The 26219-nt window shown below is 38.2% G+C and overlaps 1 protein-coding gene across 2 annotated transcripts in view; it reads right to left on the bottom strand.

The window, feature by feature from the left end:
• Positions 1 to 26219, bottom strand: part of COL9A1 (collagen type IX alpha 1 chain) — a 61775-nt gene that overhangs the window by 33721 nt on the left and 1835 nt on the right. Inside the window, exons 3-16 of one of the 2 annotated variants that reach the window (XM_072333646.1) lie at positions 26051 to 26128; positions 25765 to 25897; positions 18637 to 19033; positions 12390 to 12467; positions 11701 to 11721; positions 10726 to 10800; positions 10106 to 10141; positions 9934 to 9996; positions 7806 to 7859; positions 6547 to 6582; positions 2471 to 2494; positions 2125 to 2178; positions 1930 to 1983; positions 75 to 107 (exon numbers count right to left, since the gene is read on the bottom strand). In XM_072333646.1, the coding sequence (XP_072189747.1) occupies positions 75 to 107; positions 1930 to 1983; positions 2125 to 2178; positions 2471 to 2494; positions 6547 to 6582; positions 7806 to 7859; positions 9934 to 9996; positions 10106 to 10141; positions 10726 to 10800; positions 11701 to 11721; positions 12390 to 12467; positions 18637 to 19033; positions 25765 to 25897; positions 26051 to 26128 (1136 nt within the window). Of the gene's footprint in view, positions 1 to 74; positions 108 to 1929; positions 1984 to 2124; positions 2179 to 2470; positions 2495 to 6546; positions 6583 to 7805; positions 7860 to 9933; positions 9997 to 10105; positions 10142 to 10725; positions 10801 to 11700; positions 11722 to 11763; positions 11927 to 12389; positions 12468 to 18636; positions 19034 to 25764; positions 25898 to 26050; positions 26129 to 26219 lie in introns of those variants that run through there. The other variant, XM_072333647.1, reaches the window with a different exon arrangement.

Here is a 26219-nt window from a genome sequence, read left to right on the forward strand (position 1 = left end):
TTGTCAGCACATAGCTTGGATAAGGTTGTCATTTAATGGTTTAAAAAAAAAATAAAAATGTGGACAAATCTTACCAATGGGTCGCCATCTTGCAGACCAATTGTTCCCTAAATTAAATGAAATTAATCATAATTAGTAAAAGAAAATTAAGCAGACTTGACCTGTTAGGCATTAGACAAAATGGAAAATACCATTATCTGAAGCAGGAATCAGAAGTACAATTAACCAAAGGACCTGTGATATGAAGGCAACCTAAACCGTAGGATATTACTGTAAGACTCCAAGTCCCACAGAATCCCATCCTTTAATGTGCAACATCTATTCTGAAGAAAAAGCTTTTGATTTACTAATATATCTGCAATCAACCTGGTGGTAATTTGTACCAGAGATTTTTTTATATCCATGGTAGGGTATTCCTAAAATTTTTATATAATGAAAGCCAAAGTTTGAGTTTCAGCATTTAGGCAAATACTGCAAGGTTATGTTACAAACTCTGTAGATTTCAAACAGAATCCAAAACAGTTTCTGTGGTTGGGATGACTTTTAATTTTTGAGCTTACAAACATTCAAGAAAAAGAAAGAAAAAAGAAAATCATATATATTCTGAGAAAATAACCTTCCCACAATACAAGTACTGGTAGCTGAGTGACATGCCTGTCAGTTTCTGGAACTGCAGTAAACCAGAGACCTCCGCACAACCAGATGGACTCAGCTGGGGGGGAAGAAGCCCTTTTCTTGGATTGAATCAAATAACTGATGGTAGTTCATGGGAAACTTAAGAGACAGAACAGGGAGAAATATGACACATGAAATATCACAGCAGCTGCTGGATCCTCCAAAGCCCAGTGGAATGAAAGACCATTTCAGAAATGAGCAGGGGAGTTCTTAATACAAAAGGACTTTAAAATAAATAAATTAATTAATTAAATTTTTTTTAAAAAATATTGAAGGTGTGGTAGCGATCAGTAACTGGATTGAGGATTGAAATCCAGACGATAAAACTGTCAGTGAATAGAAGCGTTCACCATTACAGAGGGATCCTTTCTAACTGTCTTTTTATGTTTCCTAAATACTTCTTTCCACACCATCACTCACTGTTTTTGTTGGTTTTGTTTTGTGTGTTTTTTTTAAATAGTGTCTCATGCAACACTCAGGTAACTTTCATGAAGACAAGAAACAAGGTCTAGATAAAGCCTACGGATTTAGAGTCTGTTCAGCACAGAAACAGTGTAGCTTAGAAAGAGGTATTAGTGTGACATAAACACTTTTCTTCAAGTTTGCATTTTACAGCCCGCAGCTTCCAATTGTGCCTGCCAGATTCTCCCTGGGCAGGTAACTAGCCACAACACAAAGGCATAACAAATATCCTCTTTCCCAAGAATCTCAGAGAGGACAACCATTCTTCTAGAGAGGTAAAACTGGTGTAGTTTTCTTATATCTCTTGTAAATAGCAGGCAACAGACAAAAAAATAAGCAGCACCTGTAAGCATACATTACTCAAGCTCTGTAGCCAAATAATTATTTTCTAGAAGAGAATAGTCTGCCTCTACTGATGAACTACTATTGCTGAAGTCCAACAAAGAGTATGCATACTATAATACACAGGGAATTATAAAACTTGCAAAAGCTACAGTTTAAGACCATTTGCAGCAATGGGAATGTGTCATCACAGAAATTACAGCATTTGCATCTCCAAATATTTTTTATAAGTAGACAGGCTAGAAATACGCTTTCTAAATGGAAGCAAACAAGTTGATATCATTACATGAGTTGTATTGCAGGCTTTGAACACAAGAACATATGATTTAATATAGCTTTCTGAAATCCTTAAGCTGGTATTGTGCTGTGGAACTTCAGTTGAACTCTTGTTCAAGCAACTGTAAGAGTATATAACTCAGATGTTAGCACATATTAAATACAGTCACTTACTCGAGGGCCTGGTGGTCCTGGTGGTCCTGGTGGCCCCCTTTTCCCCGGATCTCCCTAAATAAATAAATAATTCATAGCCTTAATGATAACAAATAGTCACATATCCGTGACAAAAAACAGAAGTGATATATGAATTCACTACAGAAGGACAGAAGGAATAAAATTCAAAGATTTAGCAAACACAGCAGTACTTACAGGTGGGCCAGCACGGCCCACTTCACCGGGAAGTCCGGCAGCACCAACTGGACCCTGTAACAACCAAGATAAATAGTAATTCTAGATCATACAACACCTATACAACAATCATTTGAGGAGAGTGCACACAGCATTTCCTCAAACTACAGATTATCCCTTTAGACACCACCATTCTTGCCCAATGACATTCATAGATGAAAAAAGTATATGAAGTAGACATAGAGCATCAGAAATAACCCAGCCCCTTTTTTCTTTGTATTACTTCATTTACACTGAATAATAAACATATCTAACAGATTTTAAAAAGTTAAAGAGTATATTTATGAATTGTAGAGATGATACTTACAGGTGGTCCAAGAAGACCCTTGCCCTGTGAAATATGAAAAAAAGTCAGAAATGTGGAGAGGCTTTCACACCTTTTTTGAGCTGTTTGCCAAGAAAAAAAATAGTTGGCATTAAAAAGCATGAAAACACCAAAGTCTGATTCCGCAGAATGATTCTGAAAACTTCTTTAACCAGTGTCTGAAGAAAATATAAATTACTGAGTAAGCTTCCTTGCACTGGCACACTAGCATGTCTATGCACATATTTATAAACATACACATCAACAAAAGAACATAGAAATCAAAGCCTTTGGGCCTAGCTAATAGTCAAACAGCAAGATAGACACATTTGCAATATAATAGTATCCTACTAACAGGGCATCTAAATTGATAATAAGAAAGAAAAATAACTTTTTTGTGTGTGTGCCTATACTTCCCCAAGGTCTAAATCCATTGAAGAGTTGCTTTTCAGTAGATAGAAAGAACTTCTCATGCTTACATTTTCTGTAAATATTGCTCTGAGTCATTTTAATGAGAAGTATCCAACAAACAAATGTGTTTCTGCCTATTTGGAAAATGATTTTCCTCTACAAAAACAGATCTCTGAGTATTGCATTACTAAAGAAATTTGACTATTTAAGGAGAATGTTGTCAATAATGTGCATGTAACACTGGCACACAAAATCATAAACTTGCTTCAGTAGATTTGATATAATGAAGCACTTGGGCTGAGTGGCACTTAGAAGTCCATAAATACCCAACTGGATTCATGTCTGTGATGTTGTCTTGAGAAATACTGATGTAAGTCGAGGAAAATTCCAACTATTTAAGAGTAATTTCATTTTATCCATTTAACACACAGCAGAAAGTAAACTTTTTCATCTTGCCTAATATACACAATTCCTTTGCTATTACTGAACATTAAGCCACTTGTTCCCACACTGCCCATTTCATTCTGTCTGCTTACCCACCTAACTAGGAGAAGCAGGGGCCCACTGCTGCCCCCAGCAATCCATGTCTCCCCTTGCCCTGCTACTTCAGGACATGAACTCTGTACAAATTCAAGTTTTAGCTGCCCAGTTAGGGAGTTGAAAGCTCCAGCCAGTAAGTCACGCAGCAACCAGAGACCTCTCAGACCTGCTTTCATTCATGCCTCTGCCTGTGCCTAGAGCGGAAGCCCCTTTATATCCACACAGCCTGGTTCCATGGATATTTGCTACCAGCTTTAAAGGAGCATACTCCACGGGGCACATGGAGTGCATGGGTTTAGGCAGTAATCTCCAGTCTGTAATTGTCTAGTCAGAAGAAAACACCCCACAGATCTGCAAAGTGCATCCACATTGCTGTCACCCACTGCAGAATCACAGACTGGTATGTGCAGCCAGTGCAAGAAGTTGTGTTTTTATAGACTTTACAACGTTTTTTATTTTCATATCACTAAATATTCACAGTCCTACCAGTATGTTGTATCTGTAAAACAAAAGTAAAACATCAACTATTAGAAAAGTCAGAGGGAACTTAAGAGAGCAAACCAAGTGGTTTACATGCACTGAACCTAGCACACCCCCCAGGTCTCTTGGCAAGGAGCACATTAGAGGTATTAGTATATTTGATGGCAAATTATGAATTGATAAAAAGTATTCTACTTAGTTCATAAATCTGTCATTTGAGAAATTATCAGCAAAAGAGATGAGATAAGAAGAATATGTTAAAATTAAAGGATGAAGCAGGAAAAGAACAGAAAAAGGGGAGAGTAAAAGGCAACTAAGACTGCCAGAAACAAAACATGACAGAAGCAGAAATGCAAACACTATCATTAAAACTTCAGATTCTTAATATTTTTTATTTCAGTTCTAACCCCTGGATAAGCTTGGAAAACAATGATAATAATATAAGTAATGAATGTTGCGGCTCAGACTTCTGACTTTGTTTGCAACTAGCATTTTAACAATGCAGAACAGTTTATTCTTGTGAGAAATGGGGTCTTTGGATAACCAGACTTTACTTACAAGAGGACACTGAGTGTATTCAAAGAGGGCATAATTACATCTAAACACACAATCATTCAACTAGTATGCAGATTCATTTCTATGTTTCTGGTAAACAAACTCATTCAGATCAAACAAAAAACCCTTGAAGATAAATGCTTCAAAAAATGTAATGATAGTTTCTCAAAAAATATCTGAATCTGAGAATTAGAACCATCACACTCCAGCACTCCAACTCTGACACCCCTTCTTTCTTTCCTTTCTAGCACAAAATAAGTTTAAAATCTCACTAAAGGCAAGATGGCTGGCATTTAAAAAATTTCATTAATGGTTCTATTTCTAAAGCAGCTCAAAGACATTCATCAAAACAAAAGCCCATATATGTGGAATTCCCGTAAATGCATTAATTTTTTTCATACAAATTCAGCATATACAAGCTAACAATCACGGAGACAGGAAATCAAACAGTAGACTCCTTTCCTAAAAATCAGACAACTAAGAATAAACCTTAGCCTTTTTCATTACAAGGGCAATGGCGGTTTCCAGTGCAATCACAATGTGACTGAGTGTATCCATCTTTTCTTTACCTTCATATAACTGACAATTCTCATCTCATCACTATAAATATTCCTGCAGATTTATCTTTAAATACAGTGCTCAACTTCTTGTTAAGTAGAGGCAGAACAACTCCAAAGGCAACCCGTACTGATAATCACTGATGCATGTCACCAAAGCAGAGAAATGCTCTAGGGTTGATAAACTTTCAACAATGGTTCAAAATCTCAGCAGATTTACTGATTTTACAGCCTCAAAAATATGATCAGAAAAGACCTGAATCAAGTCAGTTCTACTCTGAGTGGAATCAGAATTCACTTTGGTAAGCTGTCCAGTTTGCTGCTTTCTCCTAGTAACATCTGTTTCTACTTATGTATATTTTATATACCCACTTTTTCTAAAGGTTCATAAATTATTCCATCTAACATCTGTTAATTATAAGATAAAATATACAGTGTTTTCCTCAGGTTATTTCACATTTGAATTTGTAGAATCATAAAATCATTTGAGTTGGAAAGGACACTTAAAGACCATCTGATCCAACTCCCCTGCAATGAACAGGGACACCTACAGCTACATCAGGTTGCTCAGAGCTCTGACCTTGAATTTCTCCAGAGATAGGGCAACCAGTTCCTGTTTCCCTTGTTGCAAAAACCTGTTTTCCTTATATCCAGTTTAAATCTACACTCTTTCAGTTTGAAGCCATTTCCCCCCATCCTATTACTTTTAGCAAACCCTGCTCAAAAGCCTGTCCCCCTCTTTCTTCTAGCCTCCCTTTAGACACTGGAAAGCAACTCTAAGGTCTCTCGAGAGCCTCCTCTTACCCAACAGACACAGTTCTCTCGGTATGTCCTCGTGGAGAAGCTGTTCCATCCCTTGGATTGTTTTTGTGGCCCTCCTCTGAATATGTTCACACTACAGTATTTTAACCCCCAATTCACTAATTCACTTTACAATTCCCTACATTTTCTCCTACGTATTTCTTTTCATGCACACCTTTTTCCACATCATCCGAATAACAAATCTGATGATCTGTCTCTTCATTCTAGTTATTTATTTTTAAAAGTATTGAAAATTACCAACAAATAGTTTCACCGACTATTTGTCAGCAAAAAAAAAAAAAAAAAAAAAAAAAAAAAAAAAAAAAAGAAAGCAAAAAGACTGACAGAGAAACTCAGGTCTTTCAGTTTATCCAAAAGCTATCCCAGTTTAGCTATTATCTATGACTAAGTTTAGCTTAAACATCAAGAGTACAGATATTTAAATCAGGCTTCGTATTTTCAGGTAAGAAAGAGCACCCATAAAAATCCAATGCAAATATCCACATAAATTGATTTGTCTAAGGATTGAATATTTCTATAATGTAACCACTTCGAAAGTAGCATTGCTACTCCCTCTATGGACAAACATCATAATGATCGCATAATATAAACTTACTGAAAGTTAATGGTGTGGAGTCAAAAACAAAAGTTCCTCAGACTATTTTACTATTCTAGGAATTCTCCAAAACCTCAGAAATAGTTTTTGGCTTTTAAGATTTAAGATGTAAGACTCACCGGAAGTCCACGAGCACCTGGAGGTCCTGGCTCACCCTTCAAAAGATAACAAAAATTGAGTTTTTCAAGAGAAATTAGAACAAAGTTTTCTATACAGAACACAGGAAGATGTTCTAATCTTTTTTCTGGGTATAATTCAGTGACAAATTCTGCAAAATAAGACCTTGGGACTTTTTTCTCCTGATAAACAATTCAAACATACTAGGTGCTTTGATTTCTGATGTATACTTTATTTGTCTGATTGCTGATGATGTCAGGTTTCTGTGCTCTTGTTCCCACTGTGTATGATTATGAAATTATTACAATCAAATAGAAGGGAAAGAGCTCCATCACTACTGAAGATGCTCGATCTTAATGCCATCAGTGTAACATCACCATTCATTACAGCTAGCTGAGAGAATGGGAGTTCCTTTGGAATGCGGGAAAGTGCCCTATAAAACTGCATTCTTACAGCATTAAATATATATATATATATATACACACATATATGTAGAAAGTCTACATCATCTCATTAGTTGCATACAGACAAATGAAAATCCTACTAAAATAACTATCATAGAATCACATCACAGAATAGCTTGGATTGGAAGAGAGACCTCAAGGATCACTGCGTTCCAACACCCCTGCCACAAGCAGTGTTGCTAACAGCTAGATCAAGTACTAGATCACATTGCACAGAGCCCCACCCAGCCTGGCCTGGAGCACCTACAGGGACGGGGCACCCAAAATCTCTATGGGCAACCTGTTCCAGCATCTCACTGTGCTGTTACTCTCTCAGTAAAGAACTTCCCCCTGACATCTAATACAAATCTCCCTTCCTTTAGTTTAAAATCATCCCCCCTTGTCCTATCACTATTCACCCTTGTATAAAGTTAATTTCCTTCATGTTACAAACTCCCTTTAAATACTGAAAAGTTGCCATGAGGTTCCCCTACAGCCTTCTCTTTTTCAGGCTGAAAAAGCTCAGTTCATAGAAGGGGTGCTCCAACCCTCTGATCATCTTCTTGGCACTCCTCTGGACCACCTCCAAAAGTTCCACATCTTTTCTGAGCCAGGGGCACCAGACTTGGATACAGTACTCCAGATAGGAGGGCAAAACAGAGGGGACAATCACCTTCCTCATTCTGCTGGCCACCTCTCTTCTGATGGAACCCAGGATACCGTTGGCCTTCTGGGCTGCAAGTGCACACTGCTGGCTCATGTTACATTTTTTGTTAGCCAGGACCCCTAAGTCGATCTATGTATAATAGTGTTCTTACCTTCTGTCCTTTTGGTCCTGTGGCACCTGGTGATCCATCAGGGCCTGTTAACCCCTTTGGGAGTAATGTATAATATGTACAGGTTACATATACTTTTCTTAATCACAGAAAAAAATAAATCTAAACAATAGAATAATTAAGCTATTAGATGAGTTGAGTAACTCCAATAGCCTTATCATCAAAATGCCTATTTACGTGTACAGATGGAGTTGAAATACAATTCCAATCTACTTTTAAACACTGCCTAAGTTTAAAGCAAATAATTGACAAATAATCAGTGCTTGTGATAAATGTCCTTCAAAAATTATTCTGCTAAATTAAACTTCACATATGAATTAAAATGGCCATATTTTGTCCCGATAGGAGAATGATGAATTTAATTTATAGCTTAAGTTAAAAACAACTGTCTGTGTTTTCCACTTCAACTGAATTGTTCATAACTACAAATTCAAAGAAGCATCAAGACTCTCAAACCACTAAGTTGATATCTGAAATAACAGAAGAAAGACTAGCTTTATAGAGGCCTTTTTTCCACTCTTTCTACACATGTGCACTTCAAAAGGAATTAAAATAAATTGTCAGAGTCTCCTTGAGAAGCATGTGTTACTGAAGCCAACCTGTAGAAACATAATTATGCAGATTCTAAATACCCTCACTAATCATTTCTGTTGAATTGTAAATTCAACAAAGTAATTTCTGAGGAAGAAAGCAGCAGCAGTTCAATATTAGTACCCGAGATCACACTGGGGAACATTTTTCCCCTTTTTGTCAGCAATGGGTGAAGGATTGATTCTAAAGATCACATTAGTTCACATTATCAGTCATAGTTCCCTCTAATTTGGTTATTAAGGAAATGTCACTCCCCAGCTTCCTGATAGCCACCTCCAGCACTCAGAAATTCACAAACTTCCACCTCTTGGAAAACAGGATACAGACACTGCCTTGTCTAAATCAACTGGAACACGCTTATATTGATCACTCTGAACAAAAAAGGAAACTAACAAACAGACCAACAAAGCAATCAAGCTGTATTTGAGTTTCATCTTCGAACCATACTTGTTTACCTGGCTAAAATTAAAAAGCCATAATGATACTATAACTGCAAACTCATTTGGGGTTCCTTTGTTTACTTTCATTTCCAAAATTTTAATCAGCTTAGACAGTGTAGAAATTTCCAGAGAACCATAAGAACAGCCTCGCTTTTATGTTTGTCCAATAATTTCCTCTTTTGGTTCACCTCCAACAAGTCAGTGTTCACCCAGAGGGATGTATTCGCTGCTAATTTTCCTTCTAAAGCTTACACGATCATTACAGGCAATTACTGTACAGTAGCTTAACACAGTCTATTAAACCTGACACTGAAACAGTTTGTAAAAGAAAAGCAAGTATTTAGGAAGTCAGAACCTCCTCACCAGTTAAAAAGGGAAGAAGGAATTACAAATCTAAAACCCCAATTAAAAGTTGAATGCTCAGTGGGAGTACAGTAAAGTCTTTTTTTCTTTTTTTCTTTTTTTTTTTTTACTGGAAACAAAGAAGGATTACCATTTCAGAATATACCGTCTTAGTATCAGATTCACTCACCGATAAACACGAGTGTACAGGCAAGTGTGAATGAGTGTTAACAGCTGACTTTTGAGATTTATAAGTTCTGTTTCACCTGACTGTGTTATCATCAACTCTGGCAAGGGAAAGAAAATCATGCCCAGAACAAGCGCCACCCGACCCGCTCCCCTCAGGCGTCGAGAGCCAGCAGCGCCATAGGGACGTGGCGATGACGGCTAGAGGCAGCACTAGCGCCCCCTGCCGGTCGACTGCGTGGGGAGCCGGCTCCCTTTAGCGCCCGGGCCGTGCAGGGCAGCATGGAGCCCCGCCCGCCTACAGCGCGGTAGTCCCACCCAACGGTGCTCCTCATCTGTTTCACTCCAGCAGGGAGGACACGGAGCTGTGTTCCTTCCAGAGAGCAAGTTGTAGCTTGGAGCAAAGTGCCTCTCCCCGACTCGTGCTGCTGGCGCTCAGCTGGCAGTTGTGAGGAAGCCAGAGACCTCAGGAGAAGGTCATGTTTTTACAGAAATAGACTAAAACCAAGCATTTTTTCTTAAAGAAATTCCAGAAAGTCAAGCGTACTCACATCAGCTCCTGGCTCTCCAGGCAGGCCCGGGGATCCCGCTTTTCCTGCATCCCCATCCGGACCCTTTGGGATTTAAATGCAGTTGTAAGTATATTGCAGAGGGGGAAGCAGAAACAAAACCTTGTACCTCTCGTCTTAAAGGGGCAAACAGAGAGTAGCTGAAAGCACTTACCGGTGGACCTGGGGGGCCATTAGGTCCTCTCTCTCCCTAACAAGGGACAAAAGGAAAAGTATTAGACTTACAGAAACTTTTAGGGGAGCCTCATGAGAAACACTGATTTATAGATGATTGGGAATAATCCCAAACTGATTATCTCTCTCTTTTTTTATGTTTTATTTATTTATTTATTTGGCAGGAAATAAATACTAAACTCACAGGAATTCTATTATAGTCTAACAGAAATAATCACAGAAAATTCTGCCAGGAAATGGGGGAAAAAAATACATAGTGGCTGCTATTGGAAATAATGCCACAACTTCCTAGCATGCTTTAGTAAAGCGATGCTACATAATTCCTTTTGCAATTTGATATATAAAATCCTTACACCCTATTTAAGGCAATTAATCACAGCGTATGACCATGATTACATTATATTAAAAAAAAATCCTATAATATCCTATAATGTCAGAGATAATCGGAAAAGCCGCACCTCAAGCCTGCTACAGAACATAACACCCACCAATTCCTGGGTGGATGTCCTGCCAATTCCCTTTAGATCTGAATGCAGAGGACAATACAGGTACATCTTGAGGCATCACCTATTCCCTAGGCAGGGCTTAGGAAATACTTACATCGATTCCATCAATGCCAGGAACTCCTGGTGGCCCTGGTGGACCTGGGGGGCCTGGTGGACCAGGGAGACCTCTCTGACAAGGAGTAAAATAAAAGAAGAAAAAATGATCGTGGCAAATCTGTAAAAGCCAATCTGTGAGTCAGGGCTTCTTTGGGTTACTCAGGGTGTCATAGCAGCTCTGGTGGTCTGTGTTCTCACCCACACCCATGTCAGGACCAGCAGGTCCTATGCTTTTGCTTTTGTGGTGATACCAGCACACTCCTCTCACATTCAGCACAGGGATGAGGTGTTAAACCCCTTCCTTAGTCTGGATGCCCCTCTGCCCCCACAGTGCTGGCCCAGGGGACTTAACTCCCTGCCCCAGCCGTGTACTAATATTAGAGTGGCAACAATAAAGACAGTGATCTTTGCAAACCAGGCACTGAGCTATTCTAATTCCTCAGCTAGCATAAAGCGGACAGTGTTCCCAAGAGTTTGTGCTAAGGAAGGAAGCTTAAAACTAACCCTTTCCCTACTTCAGTGGCGGGTTCAGAGGCTGCCTTGTTTCCACGGGATTACATTAGCGTCTACAGAGAAACTTTCTCCAAGTGCCAGGCTCCCAGGAGAGAGGTGGGAGGCGCAGCATGTGGAAACTGAGAGAAAGGCTTTTACAGGTCTCCGTCCTATAATGAGGGTCTCTGTTCTACCCACAGCCAACTCTGGCTGTCCCCACAAAGGCACTCTGTTGAGACGGAGGCCAGCCCAGGGCCTGCTGGGGCCCTGCTCCTCACAGAGCTGCTGCTCTGACTGCCTTGCCTCCCCACACCAGACTTTCCAGCAGTAAGCTACCCAGTAATATTTGTAGATGGAGGAGAAAAGGGTCAAAAACCCTGCACTGGGTCAGTTCCAGGGCATGACAGAAAGCAGCCTTCTTTCCCTCTTCATCCAGACCCTTTCCCTTAGCACACAGCATCGTCCCTTCCCTCACACTTACCTCAATCACTGTCTGGCTTATCTGTAAGGGAGAAAAACAGGGATAAAGTCAGAATAAACTTACTTGAGCAAGGCAGAGGCAAAAAATCTGCAAGAAGAGCCCGAGAAGCAGAGGACCCCATGCAGCCCAGACCATGGTGGGAACAGGTTTTGCAGCCACCTAGGCGCTACAATACACAGAAACCCAAAATGTGCCCTGCAGCCTGGTTCGCCTTTTGGCTGCAAGGCAAGGCACCCCTCACAGCTCCTTATTAACTGCCTGTGAGAGGGTCGTGGGATTGGAGGAGAGCTGAAGGCTGGGAGGAAGAGGATTGAATGACAGCAGTTCCTTTAACCCTTTGCCCTGCTCACTGTTGATTTGGGCACCCTCCCTCACCGCCCATCGAGGGTTTCCCTCCCTCAGGTTGCCCAGGAGTCTGCAAGGAGACAGCAGTCTCTCTTCACTGTCAGGGATAGCTTTCAAAAGCCTCTGACCCTAGCACTGGCTGAGAAGGAAAAGATAAGAAGTCATGGAAGAGTTAAAGTGAGGCTGCTACTCCAGGGGGCTGGGTTGCTAAAGGCACCGAATTTCAGTCAGGTATGGTGAAACAGACATCTTTGGACATAAAGGGGGGGAAATGAATCTCCTGTGAACTTGATAGATTCAGTGGCATCCTGGTTCAGCACTGTCAGGCTGGGAATGCTGCTCACCCGGGCTGGGAGCTCACCACAGCCTTCTCTCTGGGGCCGCAGAGGATCGCAGTGAATCAGCATCCACTGGACTTCAAACTGGTAGGGAAGACAAAACAACATTAATTCAGTAGGGTCTCACACTTGACAAAGTTTTAATAAGGTGAACACTGATCAGCTAACAGAATATTGTGAAAGGTAGGCATTTTAATCAGTGAAGTGATAAGGGTATGGGGGTGCTGCTGTTCAGCACAAGCCACAGGAATGGACTGGCTCAACCTCTAGAGCTTCCTCTAGAGCAGATCACCACTCTGAATACCTTCAGATACAAAGTTTGGAGTCATTTCAAAGAGGGAGCATAAACCTGCTGAGAAATTTAAAAAGAAGGTGAGATTCATCATTCATTTTTATAGATAAGTGCACGGGCAGTTATCTCCTATCATGTTGTACTGACATTTTTATTGAAGGACATGCAGTCCCAAAAAGATTTCTCCTGACTAAGCAGTTGTGTCCATGAGGAGTGATAGGTCCAAGAACAGAAACAGATGGTCTAAATATGAGGACTTCAAACAGGTGGATCATATGTACACTAGCAAAACCCTGCAATTGAGTAATACATGTCTATGAAATTCCACATATTCCTTGCATTTTTATTTGGCACTGGAAAATGACATCAGCAACCTCTTCTCAGAAAGTGCCACTGAGTCTTTCTCAGTTTGCATATGTAGATTAAATGCTTCATAGCCTCTGCTAAAAGATATTCAGTAGCTCAAACACACATCTCCAGAGGCAAATCCACTGATATATAAAGCCTCAAGTGGAATTTTAAGTACCAAAAGTATAATACAATACTAATTGTTGTGCATAGTTACTACGTTCAAGGTTTAACGCCTTCCATCTGATATAGTACCAGCTTGGCTTATGACCCACAAATGAGTCGTTAGTGCAGTGAGTCCTCAACTTAATGATGAAATTCACAGACTCTCTTTGCTTTCATTTCATTATGAATGGAAGACAAATTGAGGAAGAAGAAGGATTATTTTTCACAGAATTCTGTGTGGTAAAGACTGTGATTTGTTTTTCTGAGAAACTGAAAACAGAAACATGAGCATCCAAGGGTGTTCACTTCTTATTTCTTTGCTCCTCTGAATCTTCCTTATCCTATAGAATTGAAGTAGCTTCCCATCATCCCTCCCAAAATATAATATATCAGTGCTCTCTTCTGGCTACCTCCTGTACTCCTAATAGGATATTTCATTGCTCTTTTCTGTCCCAGCCCATGACTGATGCAGAAAGATCTGTCATTCTGAGGAGATTTCCTCTCCTATATTGATTTAATTGCATGCTAACTGTGGTGGCTAAAAAATATTTAGAGTCTAAAGTTCTTTAATATTTCTGTGAAACACCCACATATCCACAAGTTGCTTTTTTGTTCTTCCTTTCACCTTCTCCACTTCAGTTCTGCCACTCCTGAAATCCTTGCTATCACATCTCTGCTCTTCTGTTTACTGCAGTCATTGCAGCCTCTGGAGTGCCGTGAACAGCACAAAGGAGGCAGAATCGTAGTTTCTTTTACCTGTTGTCTTATCTGACACCATTATCTGAGTCCATTCTTTATCTTCTTTATTCAACTCTCATTTTAAAACCTTTCCCCAATCCTCCATAATAGACAATTGAATGACAGCATATACATGAAAGTGTTGAGTGCATACTACAATTTAATAGCTGGCAATATAATAATAAAAATAAGAGTGTATCTGGAATCTGAAGATTCACAAAAAAAAAAAAAAAGAAAGAAAGAAAAAGAAAAAAAAAAGAAAAAAAAAAAAAGAAAAAAGCATAAAAGCATAAAATAGGACCAAATGATCCCTAGATAATTTATTTCATTCCATACTACTCAGTTCTGAGTCCTGACTCTGCATTATTCACCCTGAATCTCACTTGCAGAGGCTGAGGTTTGTAAATGGCTCTTAATGAATGCTTGATCTGGGCTTAATCTATTTCTGTTTTAAATAAGAATCCATTCCTGATGTAAAAGGATAGACATGGTACAAAGGGACAATTTCATCTTTTACTATTTTTCTGTTTAATGTTAAAATGAAATTGAATAACATTTAATAGTATTAAAATTAAAGGATAATCCATTCATAGCTCGAAAAAACTAGAATTAAGGTTGCCTATAAACACTTCCACTGTATCTGACCAGGACCAGTGTGACTCTACTCTTCTTCCCTCAGAATATCTGCTTCATTCATCAGACCAGTTTGTGTACTATAGAAACTGGGATTTGGGACTGAATAAGAGAAAAAGTTGGTAGAAAAAGGAAAGGATTGGTCTGTGGGAAAGGCATAAAGATACCACTGAATGCGTGGATTGTACTCCTACTTTTGTCTCATAATTCTTATGGAGTACTGACAAAACAACTAGTTTAGATAGCATTCTGCATCGCAATATGAAAGATTGGTTACTTGTACTGAAGTACCTTGGTACAGGTTATGCAGAAAGTCTGATCAACAACAAATGTAATTGAAATCAATAGTCTTGAGCTGTATTTTCAACTTGCAAAGAGTTACGCTATCTGCAAACAGTGCGAAAAATGACTAAACCATACCACCAGTAGCCCATATCTGCATCAACACATTGTTTTGCTTTTTTTTCATAAAAAACCTAGCATTGTTTACAAGTCAGTGTAAAGGTGAACATGAAAGGAGTTGAAATATTTTAAACATGCAGAAGTATGTGGGTTGCTCTGAAAGTAGTGCCTCCTATTTATTTCCATGGAAACTACAACAGATGTAAAGAGCATGAACCTACAAAAAATTATCTTTTAGCATAGTCACCACTATGAGCTATGCATTTTCACAGGCAGTAAACAAGAGCCTGAATGCTGCAGACATAAAAATCTGCACGGCCTTCTGGGATGTGGTTTGTCTTTCACATCACTGATATTACTGCTAAAATGCATCACCCTCCATCTCTCTGTGCTAATATCTACTGTTTGATCTCCATAAATGTCCAGCAGGCATCAATGAGTGTCAATGGGTGCCATTTTTTTCCCCATAGAGAAATTCAGTGACACACCTTTCCTTCATACATACTTCCTTGTCAGAGGCCATGTTGGAACACTGCCCCTTAACGTGGGATGGAATATTGGTGGGAAGGTTCAAGCTCTACTGCCATACCACCAACATCTACATCTGATGTCATAGGCCAACACAGTAACATAGAAGGTTTTACTTTCAGAGCAGCCATCATAATTCAACATCTCTTTGATAGTTATTTGTTCAGACAACTTTTTTTGTTGTTTTAATCAGATTGCTTTGTAATTAATTTGCTTTGGGCTTTTGCTATTGTTTTAAGGTTATGCAAAACAAAAAGTGAAGAGAAACCTCTTTGACTTTTTCTTTTTTTCTTTTTCTTCCTTTTTTTTTTTTTTTTTTTTTTTTTAAGTTAGAAATAAAACTATTTCATTGGAAAAATAGTAAAAGGCTGGGACTGACCTCATGTTCATTCAGGGGAGATGAGAGAAAGGCAAATATGTCTTGGCCTCACTATCAAGGTACCTTTTCCCTTGCTAGTATTTCACAATGAGTATACTGAGCTCATTAAAAGAATGCCACCATTTTGAAGATATAACATGTAGATGATCTATCAAATCAATGCAAAGTGTCATTAAGGATGAAATACAGATACAAAGATCTTAGAAATTAACCTCAGATAAATCAAGGGTAATCATAAAATGAAAGTATTAAAATTTAATCCTTTAAGACCCATAGATGTGTAAGATCTGTAGGTCAATAATTGTGATATTCATTTTCCAAAATTCCTACAGCATTTAACTTTATTTTTAATTTCATAGAACAGGTATAATTCAATTAGTTGTGTTTGGTGGTTTACAGTTTTGCCCTCTTATGTTTTATGGAAATTCCCATATCTGCCCACTGTTTTGCGTATCTCAGTAGCGAATAAATGCAATTCAATTGTCTTAGTAGTGCTTTTGATTAGGTATATGAAGAATTAGTAAAATCTAAATAAGATTTAAATATCCAGAGTAGCATAAGTCCATAGTTAAGCATTTAACAGTACCTTAGGCTTTAAGAAAAACTGACATTCCTCTGGGGCTAATCAGAGCATGTCTGCAGCTACCTTCTGGACAAGCTGGCTCCCTGTGCCCCACTGGGTAATTGGTGTCTCAGGGATGATTCAAGGAAAGACAGCCTTTCAGGGAAATTACAATTCAGCTGATCAGTTTTCAGGTGGGAGCTCCTCTACTACTTTTCATCAACGATATCTACGTTTGTTCTAAGGGAATTCTATCATTTACTATCTGTACATTTGCTTTCAAGTGACAAGGAATAATCTACATGTATTTAAAACGTAACATTTTCTTCTGTGTGATTTCTCAGTGTAAAGAAATGTTGCAAGTCAGATAACTGCATCAGTCTAGTTAAAAACATTAAATGTCAATTATTAATGACCAAGGGCCACTTCTAATGAAGCGTTTAGTGTCAGTTATGAGAAACTGAGCCTCAGAAATCAAGGAAACTAAGGTAATTTCTATCATATTACTACAGTTATTATTTGAGCAATTTGTAATTAAATCCCTTACCTTTTCATAACAGGCATGGAATTCATGAAGTAGGTTCTTTTTTGGTTTTGAAATGATTATAAATCTCGAATTTATTACTTAAAGCTTATAGTGGATCATTTGAGTTACTTTTAGATGAAAGAAAATTAAAAAAAGAAATACTGTGTGTTTTTTTATCTAAAAAAGATAAAATGTAGCTGTAAACCTGTATAAAAGTTTGCCCCCTATAAAACATTCCAAAAATCTTGGAAGAAATCCTTTTAAAGGCTCAAAAACAAGACATTATTTCTAACGGAACTCTATATAATACCTCCAAAGCAATCATAGTAACAACAGGCAATAAAAAATATCTTTTAAAATGACAATATATTATTTGCACTCGTAAGAAACTGATTTATTCTGCAAGATAAAAAGAGCACTCACAGAATAGTGAGGGGAAAAAAAATAAACAAGAAGAGGAAACAGTTTATGTCCTTTAAAAATTATACTACTGGAAGTAATATACTTTAACAATGCTTGGAAATAAATCAGAAGTCATGCCTGGGACATATTAAATAACCAAGACTGATGAGATTTTTAAATGGAGTATAGTCAAGCAAGTAAAAGGATAAGTCTCAAATGTACCCCACCACAGCTTTATTTACTCAATTTAAAGAGAAAACAAATACACAAGTTAAACCACACACTTGCGCTATCTAGAAAGCCATTTTAAAATCCCTATTCCATTTGCCTGTAAATTTTCTTTATCATAATTTCAAAGTATATTGTCTTCCTTAACCTACAGTTTTATAATATCAGGCAGAACCACCACAATTGTCAGTTTTGACTTCATGATACAGGCCATGCAATTCTATCTAGGGTGTCCTATGTCAAGCCCACAGTTCTGTCGGAATTAAAATACATTGTTTGATATCTAGATTTGGCTTAAGAACTTAATGAGGTTCTTATGTTCTTCCTTCCTCAACAATTTGTTCCAGTACTTCATTATTCTTTTTGTCAAAAACTGCAATGTATTCCTCAGTTTTAAGGCCTACTTTACTCAAAAGATTTGAGGGTTTTTTTTTGTTGTTTTTTTGTTTTTAATAAAAAAATACATTGACCATGAATCCTTCCATAAACATTTCAAAGATGCAAAGAAATATTTTGCACAATAAATGTTGAATTGTAAAAGTGACTGAATTTCATCTTGCTTTTTCATCCTTGAAGCAGGGTGTCCCATACCTAACATTCCCCAATGCACCACAAAGCTTCACACTCATGCTTACTGACGTAAGTGCTTAAACATATATGAGGCAGAACTTAATGCAAGACACTCTTTTCCCACAAAGTATCTGATATGTCCAGCCCTCTCACTGTTCTTTTTTTTGAATAAAATAGTTTGAGTTGGAAGGGAATCTTAAAGATCACGTAGGCCAAGTCCACGGCAATGGACAAGGACATCTTCCACAAGATCAGGTTGCTCAAAGCCCTGTCCAGTATGATTTTGAACATTTGCAATGGCAAGGCATCCATAAATTGAGAAACCTATTCCAGCAGAAATTAAGAGTTAGTACTTACCTGCCAATGGGGTTATTTTCTGCCATCTGTGTTTTAAGGAAGTATCTGAAGATGTGTTGCATGGAAAGATTAAGTACAAAACATTTTATTATTTTTCTAATAACGTAAGATTTTAAAACTTACCGGAACTGAAATTTGAGGATTATTTTTGAGTCTTCCAAGCACAGCGAAGCCATCAACACTGATTTTCCCCTTTGGTTTTATGTTCAGGGATTCTACTTTTATACAGTCAATAAAAAGTGTAACACTGGTTGTTTCCACGCTTATCATAAGCTTGTGCCATTGGGAATCAAACAAGAAAGGCAAATGTAAAAATGATGCAGTCTGGAGACTTCCATCCACTCCTTTATAAGAAAACTCAACACTTTTCATTGGACCATTGAGATTCACTCCAACTTGTTCTTTTCCTGAAGAATCCTGAATCTGCCAAATAGTCCAGTATTTCTGAAGTGTGGCTCCAGTCATCCGAAAAGTAGTAAGGAAGGAATATTCATCAGGCAATCCATTGGAATATATTGCGCTGTGTAAGATCAAAATACAGTGAATTTGTTGTGTGTTTGTTCTGTTTTGTTCTCTGCACAGAATCAGTTCCTCAGTAGAACCACACTGCAGGTATTCTTTTATCTGTGCTTTTCTACCTTTTGAGTCTCAAGAAGACATGCCCTTTAAAGGCATTAGCATTACAGGAACTAGTTCACAAGTATGGGTTCTTCTTCCTCTATTGTAAAATGTTTATGATAAACTGTTCTATAAATAATGAATCAAGCAGACTAGCATTTTACCTTTAGAAAGTATATCCTATGATTATTATGCTTTTATTACTCTTACAAAATCAGTCAACTTAGTGTGATTTTTACTTCACTGGGTAAATAGTGCAGAGCTTCTTTAATTGTGAAGGCATAAGAATGCCTTTTGCAAAGGCATTTTCTTGTTCAGCTTGACAATAGCCATTTTATTAGTGGATTATCTGTCAGATGCCATTCAACGAAACATTTATTTATAGTCATACAGATATTAAGAACCTACACTAACAAGACTACAAGTAGCAAGGAACAGATTTTCCTCATATAAAATATTTCATTGCTTTGTCACATATCCAAGATTTGAAAACACAAAAACAGCTGTATTAATTTCTAAAATAATTATATCATTTTAAGCTCAAATGTACTAGTGGATCTCATGCAATCTTTTAAAAATAAGTCATTTCAGTTTTTATGTGTGGTGAAATTGTTGCATCCTTACTGATACATACGTTGATACATAATTTACCATCTCTCCACACTTAAGAAAGTCACATGAAAAAGGCTGTATTTGACTAAGTTTCATAGGGATGGAGACATGCAAAGCTTTTTGTTACCAACATTCATTAAAATAACTTCTCAGCTAAGCAGGCATTTTGAACAAAGATTCTCAGTGGCAGATCAATCCTATCTCAGCAAGAATTTAGCCATTAGTGAATCTCTATGGCTAAGGCAAAGAAAGAAAAAGAAAGAAAAAGAAATAAAGAAGGAAAGAAAAAATGAGTAAACCGGTTCTGATTCTGAATCCTGGATGACTACCGACTCAGTAAGGGGGCACTTCAAATCTCCACTGTCTGAAGTATAACGGTGCCCAAAGCTGTAGTGCCATTCTCTTCCAGCAGTGACGGTACAGCCCTACCAAGATTTCGGTAATGATCAGGGAAGCCTGGCAGCAGTAGCAATAACTTCATTTTGAGAATAATCTACCCGAACTGCAAGCATTTCTGCTCCTTCCACTTGAGCTTGAAGTTTGTTATGTACTTCAGCTGCAGGCAAAGCTGTTGTATGAGGAATGGGAATGTTTTGATGGAAGATTATCTCCTTACGCATAGAGATACTCAAAGGTGGGAAAAGGGGCTTCTTGCTATTAACTTTGAATTGTCTGTGATTTGCTATGACTTGTTTCCCTGTTGGCTGCAAATGCAATAATCTGTCCCATCTGGCTTTGTTCAATACCATTTTGTCTAACTTGTATTCTCTCATTATTTTGCTTTGATTTGTTTTTTACCATCTTAAATGCAAATGTGAATGCATGGACTTTTTACCTTTCTTCTTTTTCTGAGCACCTTATAGTGCTTACTGCAACCCACCGTCCTCCCATTTGTTGGGCTTCTAGCTTACACATCATACTTGCATATTGTTTCCTGTCTGGAAATGCACTCCTTGTTTTTCTTTTGATGCACACTGAACACTTGCTAAGCTCCTGATTCATTCAGCACATCTTTCATGGACCTCTGTGTCCTTCTTTTATAATATCTCTTAAGCAAGTGCTTCAGTCTTCTCTACTCCTAAAACCTTAGCTCTTCATTTTCTGAATCCCCCTCTTTGTTCTTGCACAACAGATGTTTTTGCTACTATCCTGTCAAAGGTGTTATTTCTAAGTAATTTTTAACCATGTGACTTATCACTATTTAGTGATTCTAGGGGATCTGATTCACTGAGCTCTACAACTAAAGAAAGCATTACTAATACCACGTCTTTCTTCTGAGAAGAGGCTTTCATTCTTTCTCTGCACTGATAAGTTCTACTGTCCTGGCAATACTGGTTAAATAACTGCACTAGCAAAATATAAATAAAATAAATAAAAATTAAATTAAATTAAAAACCTAGTAAGTAAACACAATTAGTTTTTTGTTTTGTTTTGTTTTGTTTTGTTTTGTTTTTTCAATTAGGAGGTGTTTTATGCCAGATTGGAAAATAATAATAATAATAATAATAATAATAATAATAATAATAATAATAATAATTCTGTGCACCATATTTAGCTGTAGAATTGGTGCTTTACAAGTCATCACATGGGTCCTTCTTTCTCCAAAATTAAACTAGAAAAGAAATATATTTTTCAGGTGATATACAAAGAAGAGAAAATGTGTAAGATCTTGTGACGTTGGTAAGAGAAAATTCAATTATAAGAGCTGTATATACAACAGTAAAAATATCAGTACACAAACATGAACAAATATTAAAAAAAATAATAATAACAGCAAAACAGAAAAGCTGCTGACATTAGACTAAGGACCAAGTATCAGTAACATGATCCAGCCTAACTAAACACAGCATGACCCAGCATCAGAAAGCTACTCTGCATGAGACTGTAACTGTGTAAGATTTATAAGTCAGCAAGGAAAGCAGACGAAAATTATCATCTTAGTTACTCCAGTTATAATGAGAAATTCCACTGGCTTCAGTCTTATCAGTGTGCTTCAGTACAGCTTTTCTCAAAGCCTGTGATGTTTATGTAGGTAAAACATACTGGAGTCATCAGCTTAAAATGCTAAATACTTGGAAACCATGTCAAATTTATCATTACACTTAAATATAAAGTTGTTGAGAAGCTATTCCTCTGTCTCACTGTTAAGTCAAGTGTTGAACAGCTGAGAATTGCATTAAAAAAACAGGTAAATAAACTTATATATGTACGCAATGCCACTGATTTATGGAATAGAATCAAGGAATTTTGAACACAGAAGCAAGTAAACAAGCAAATAAAAAGTTAATATACAAAAATACTTAAAGCACACTGGTTGGATTTAATCCTCACCTATTTCCTAGCTACATAGATTAACCAGGGATATCATGTTTCTATAATTTTTGCATCTTACCTTTTGTAAGATAGAAGTCTAGACTCACTTCCCTTGTATATTGAGAACTACCATTTAATGCTTTAAGTGTGAAATGAGTGTATGAGTGTAAAAACAGATCAATATTTTATCATTTCATCATATATTTGAGTCCTCACTTTTTTTTTTTTTTTTTTTTTTTTTCCATAAATACCTAGGAGTCGTACTAATCCCAACACATGAGTACTTATCAGCAATATTTCCTTAAGAATTAAGGCTGAGTCCAACAAGCAGTCACCAGTACAAACAGGATAGGTTAACAGACTAGGCAGTAGAAGTACTGAATAGTATCTCTGTCTTCAGGATTTGTCAGGAGTAGCTGAGTATTTTTAAATGTTAACCACTGATTTGAATACTGCAAAATAACTCCTTGCTCTATTAAGTGTAGTTATTTCAGAGTTTATTTCTAAGGTGGGCTCCATTTCCCAGTAAGATAACTTATTTCTTTCTAGATAAAGTTTTCAGAAACATTAACACAAACAGAAATGACTGCAGAAATCCCTCTGGCCAACTTCATGGTAACACAGCATCAGATATACCCACAGCTGCTGGATATTCAGTGTTTGCACATCCTGAAGCTTCCTGGAGTCACAGGTGACCTACCAAGAACTATTTGGCAAACAAACAAACAAACAAACAAACAAACAAACAAAAAGTACCAATAGAAAACCAGGAAGTATTTTGCATTTTTAGAAGCAACTGTCTGAAGTATGTCATGTCGCCTATTAAAGCGGTCCACAGTACGTGACTGTAGCAAATACACTGTTCAGAAGAAATCTTACATTCTTACATTGCTCTGTGTTCTACTGAGAGGAAACTACAGGCAAAAACATGTCATGTCTAAATTCATAGGCTATCTTCCTACTACAAAATTCATTGTGCCTAGAATTTTTCTCTGAGACTAAGTTCACCTGGCAAAAAGAAGTTTAAATCTTCTTATTTCCAAAACACAGTGATCACATGCAAAGACGCCTATGGCCTGTGCTAATTTCCAAGCTGTTTCCAGGAGTTGTTTAAAGAGTGATAATTATTCTGAACCAAAATCATTCCAAGGGCTTGTATAATATTCTAACTGCATAGATGATAATGTGTGAATGCCATGCATTATTCTCTGGCGTTAATTTATCTAGTCACGTGTTGACTTAGAGGTCTTATGTCATGTCACCTACAGTGGGATTTCTATTTGTGAAGTCACAGGATGAAGTCTTCATCCAGTGCATGTAGGTGGCTAGCCCTTTTCCTCTTGTAAAAATATATCATGAATGTATTCCCTGATGTTAATATAGATGGTTTTAAGCTTGAAATTAAAATACAGTTAATCTATGACCGACGGATAAGTCAGTACTAATAGAAGTGTTCATTGATGCAGGAAGGAGAGATCCCCGCAGCAGTGCGGGCGGCCCGCCAGGCTTGCCCTGAAGGACCTGAGGCTAGGAGGAGTTTCAGTACCGCGGGCGCGGACAGCTCCAGGGCGAGCTATGGGAAGTACTGAGGAAGGGCAGCTGGAGTCCGGGGTAGAGGCACTGCCCACCTATGGCAAAGCCAGAATCAAGCTGTGCCATCAAGGATACTGAGTCATGCTCGAGGTGCCCTGCATAACTCAGTAACCACTGTGATATTTCTCAGGCGTTTAATCATCTCAAATTCATACAAGAATTACAACAGCTAATGTGCCTTATGGGGATTATGTGAAGTTTTTTTTTCTTTTAATTATTAGGACTGTAGTATTAGCCTCAGTTACTTACTGCCAACTTCATTCCTGAGTCTACCAAGGGGGACACTGTGAAATATACTGGAACAGAACACCAAGATCAGGCTCAGAGGCAGAGAAGAAGCAAGCCAATGCACTGTAGCACTGTGAGGACTCAAGCACTGACGTATTCCCTGGGTGTGACAAGAGGCTCAGCTCAAGAGCAGATTACTTCAATTTGAGTCAGGGTGAAATCTGAGGTATAACATTTGCTAGTATTGCAGTTTAACCACACAGCTTTGACTGGGAGTACAAAGTCAGTGTTTTGAATGTGATAAATCCATTATATAACAGCACCATACCAAGCCAGCAAGCTCAGTGCTAGTAGTCAGCTCAGATGTCACAGCATATTAATACAGCCGGTATAGGCTTGATTAGTGATTACTTGTGTATGTCAAACATATTCCTAGAGCTACCTGCAGAAATACATCACAGTTTTCTTAAAAATGAAAATCTAACAGCTTTGATATCTCAGACTTTTGAGCTAAGAAACACTGGATGAGGGTATGAGAGTCTCCAGTTTTCAGTGAAATGAAATCTTATTTACTCTCCATGGTTGGATTCTCCTTGATGGACAAGTAACATTGATTTGCCACTGTGACGGGAAGTCCAACATAGTCAGCCTGTTAAGCTGGAAATGAAATGAACCTAACAGCTAGGGAGGCAGAAGTCGGGGAGAACTCAGCAAAAGAAACCTGTCAGTGATAGCTGCAGAAATACTTTGCACTCAGATTATTCCTTCAGGAAGGAAGGAAGGAAGGAAGGAAGGAAGGAAGGAAGGAAGGAAGGAAGGAAGGAAGGAAGGAAGGAAGGAAGGAAGGAAGGAAGGAAGGAAGGAAGGAAGGAAGGAAGGAAGGAAGGAAGGAAGGAAGGAAGGAAGGAAGGAAGGAAGGAAGGAAGGAAGGAAGGAAGGAAGGAAGGAAGGAAGGAAGGAAGGAAGGAAGGAAGGAAGGAAGGAAGGAAGGAAGGAAGGAAGGAAGGAAGGAAGGAAGGAAGGAAGGAAGGAAGGAAGGAAGGAAGGAAGGAAGGAAGGAAGGAAGGAAGGAAGGAAGGAAGGAAGGAAGGAAGGAAGGAAGGAAGGAAGGAAGGAAGGAAGGAAGGAAGGAAGGAAGGAAGGAAGGAAGGAAGGAAGGAAGGAAGGAAGGAAGGAAGGAAGGAAGGAAGGAAGGAAGGAAGGAAGGAAGGAAGGAAGGAAGGAAGGAAGGAAGGAAGGAAGGAAGGAAGGAAGGAAGGAAGGAAGGAAGGAAGGAAGGAAGGAAGGAAGGAAGGAAGGAAGGAAGGAAGGAAGGAAGGAAGGAAGGAAGGAAGGAAGGAAGGAAGGAAGGAAGGAAGGAAGGAAGGAAGGAAGGAAGGAAGGAAGGAAGGAAGGAAGGAAGGAAGGAAGGAAGGAAGGAAGGAAGGAAGGAAGGAAGGAAGGAAGGAAGGAAGGAAGGAAGGAAGGAAGGGCACCAACAAAACAAACAGAAAGTTTCCTACCTTCTGCAACCCCTACATGATCAAGAAGATCTCTTTGTTTCAATGTTTTGAGAATTTTTCCTTATTGTCTTCTTGTTTGCTTTGCTTTGCCTCCCTAAATAAAACTTCTGACTTCACTCTCTAGAAGTGAATTCACTCTTTCAGGAGAATTTTGTGAACTCTGACCAATACCACTGGTAGAGGAAAGTAGAAGTCTCTGACATCGCTGTTATGGAATCAGCTTAGTATCAAAAATAACATAAGAAAATTGTAAAAAAGTTTAACTCATTTTTCCATTTCCAGAAACTGTGCAAATGAGGTCATCCAGATGCAGAGAGGATCTCTCCATTACAAAATGAATTTTTGAAATGTGTATCTTTTAAAGTCAAACAGCAAAAAGCGTTACCTGGTTGGAATCCTGAAGTCTACATTGGGTCCCAATTTATAAGCCACTTGTAGAGCAGTGGAACCCACTACTCTCTGGACAATTCCTTGAGAAGCAGCTTTTTCTATTTGGAACTGAGAAATCAGGTCAAAGCCTGCAAGAAAATAAAGATATAAAATATTTTATATGTCTAAAGTATAATTTTTTAATTTAATTGGAGCACTGAACAGTGACAGAGCTGAACATAACCTAAACATAACAGTTTCTAAACGGCAGCTATTTCCTAAAAAAGTCATATGCTTCTTGCCTGGTAAGTCATCTTGGCCAATCCTGATTGTTGGGCAGAGATCAGTTCTCTGACGAGCACCCAGAATGACTGGCAATCCTGCAAAAGGGGATTAATTTGTTAGACATTGCTTGAGACCACCTTAAACGTTTAAGTGAAGCAACTGTAAGAGTACTAATTAAACAGAACT

This window comes from Excalfactoria chinensis, chromosome 3, assembly GCF_039878825.1.
Source record: "Excalfactoria chinensis isolate bCotChi1 chromosome 3, bCotChi1.hap2, whole genome shotgun sequence".
NCBI classification, from domain to species: domain Eukaryota; kingdom Metazoa; phylum Chordata; class Aves; order Galliformes; family Phasianidae; genus Excalfactoria; species Excalfactoria chinensis.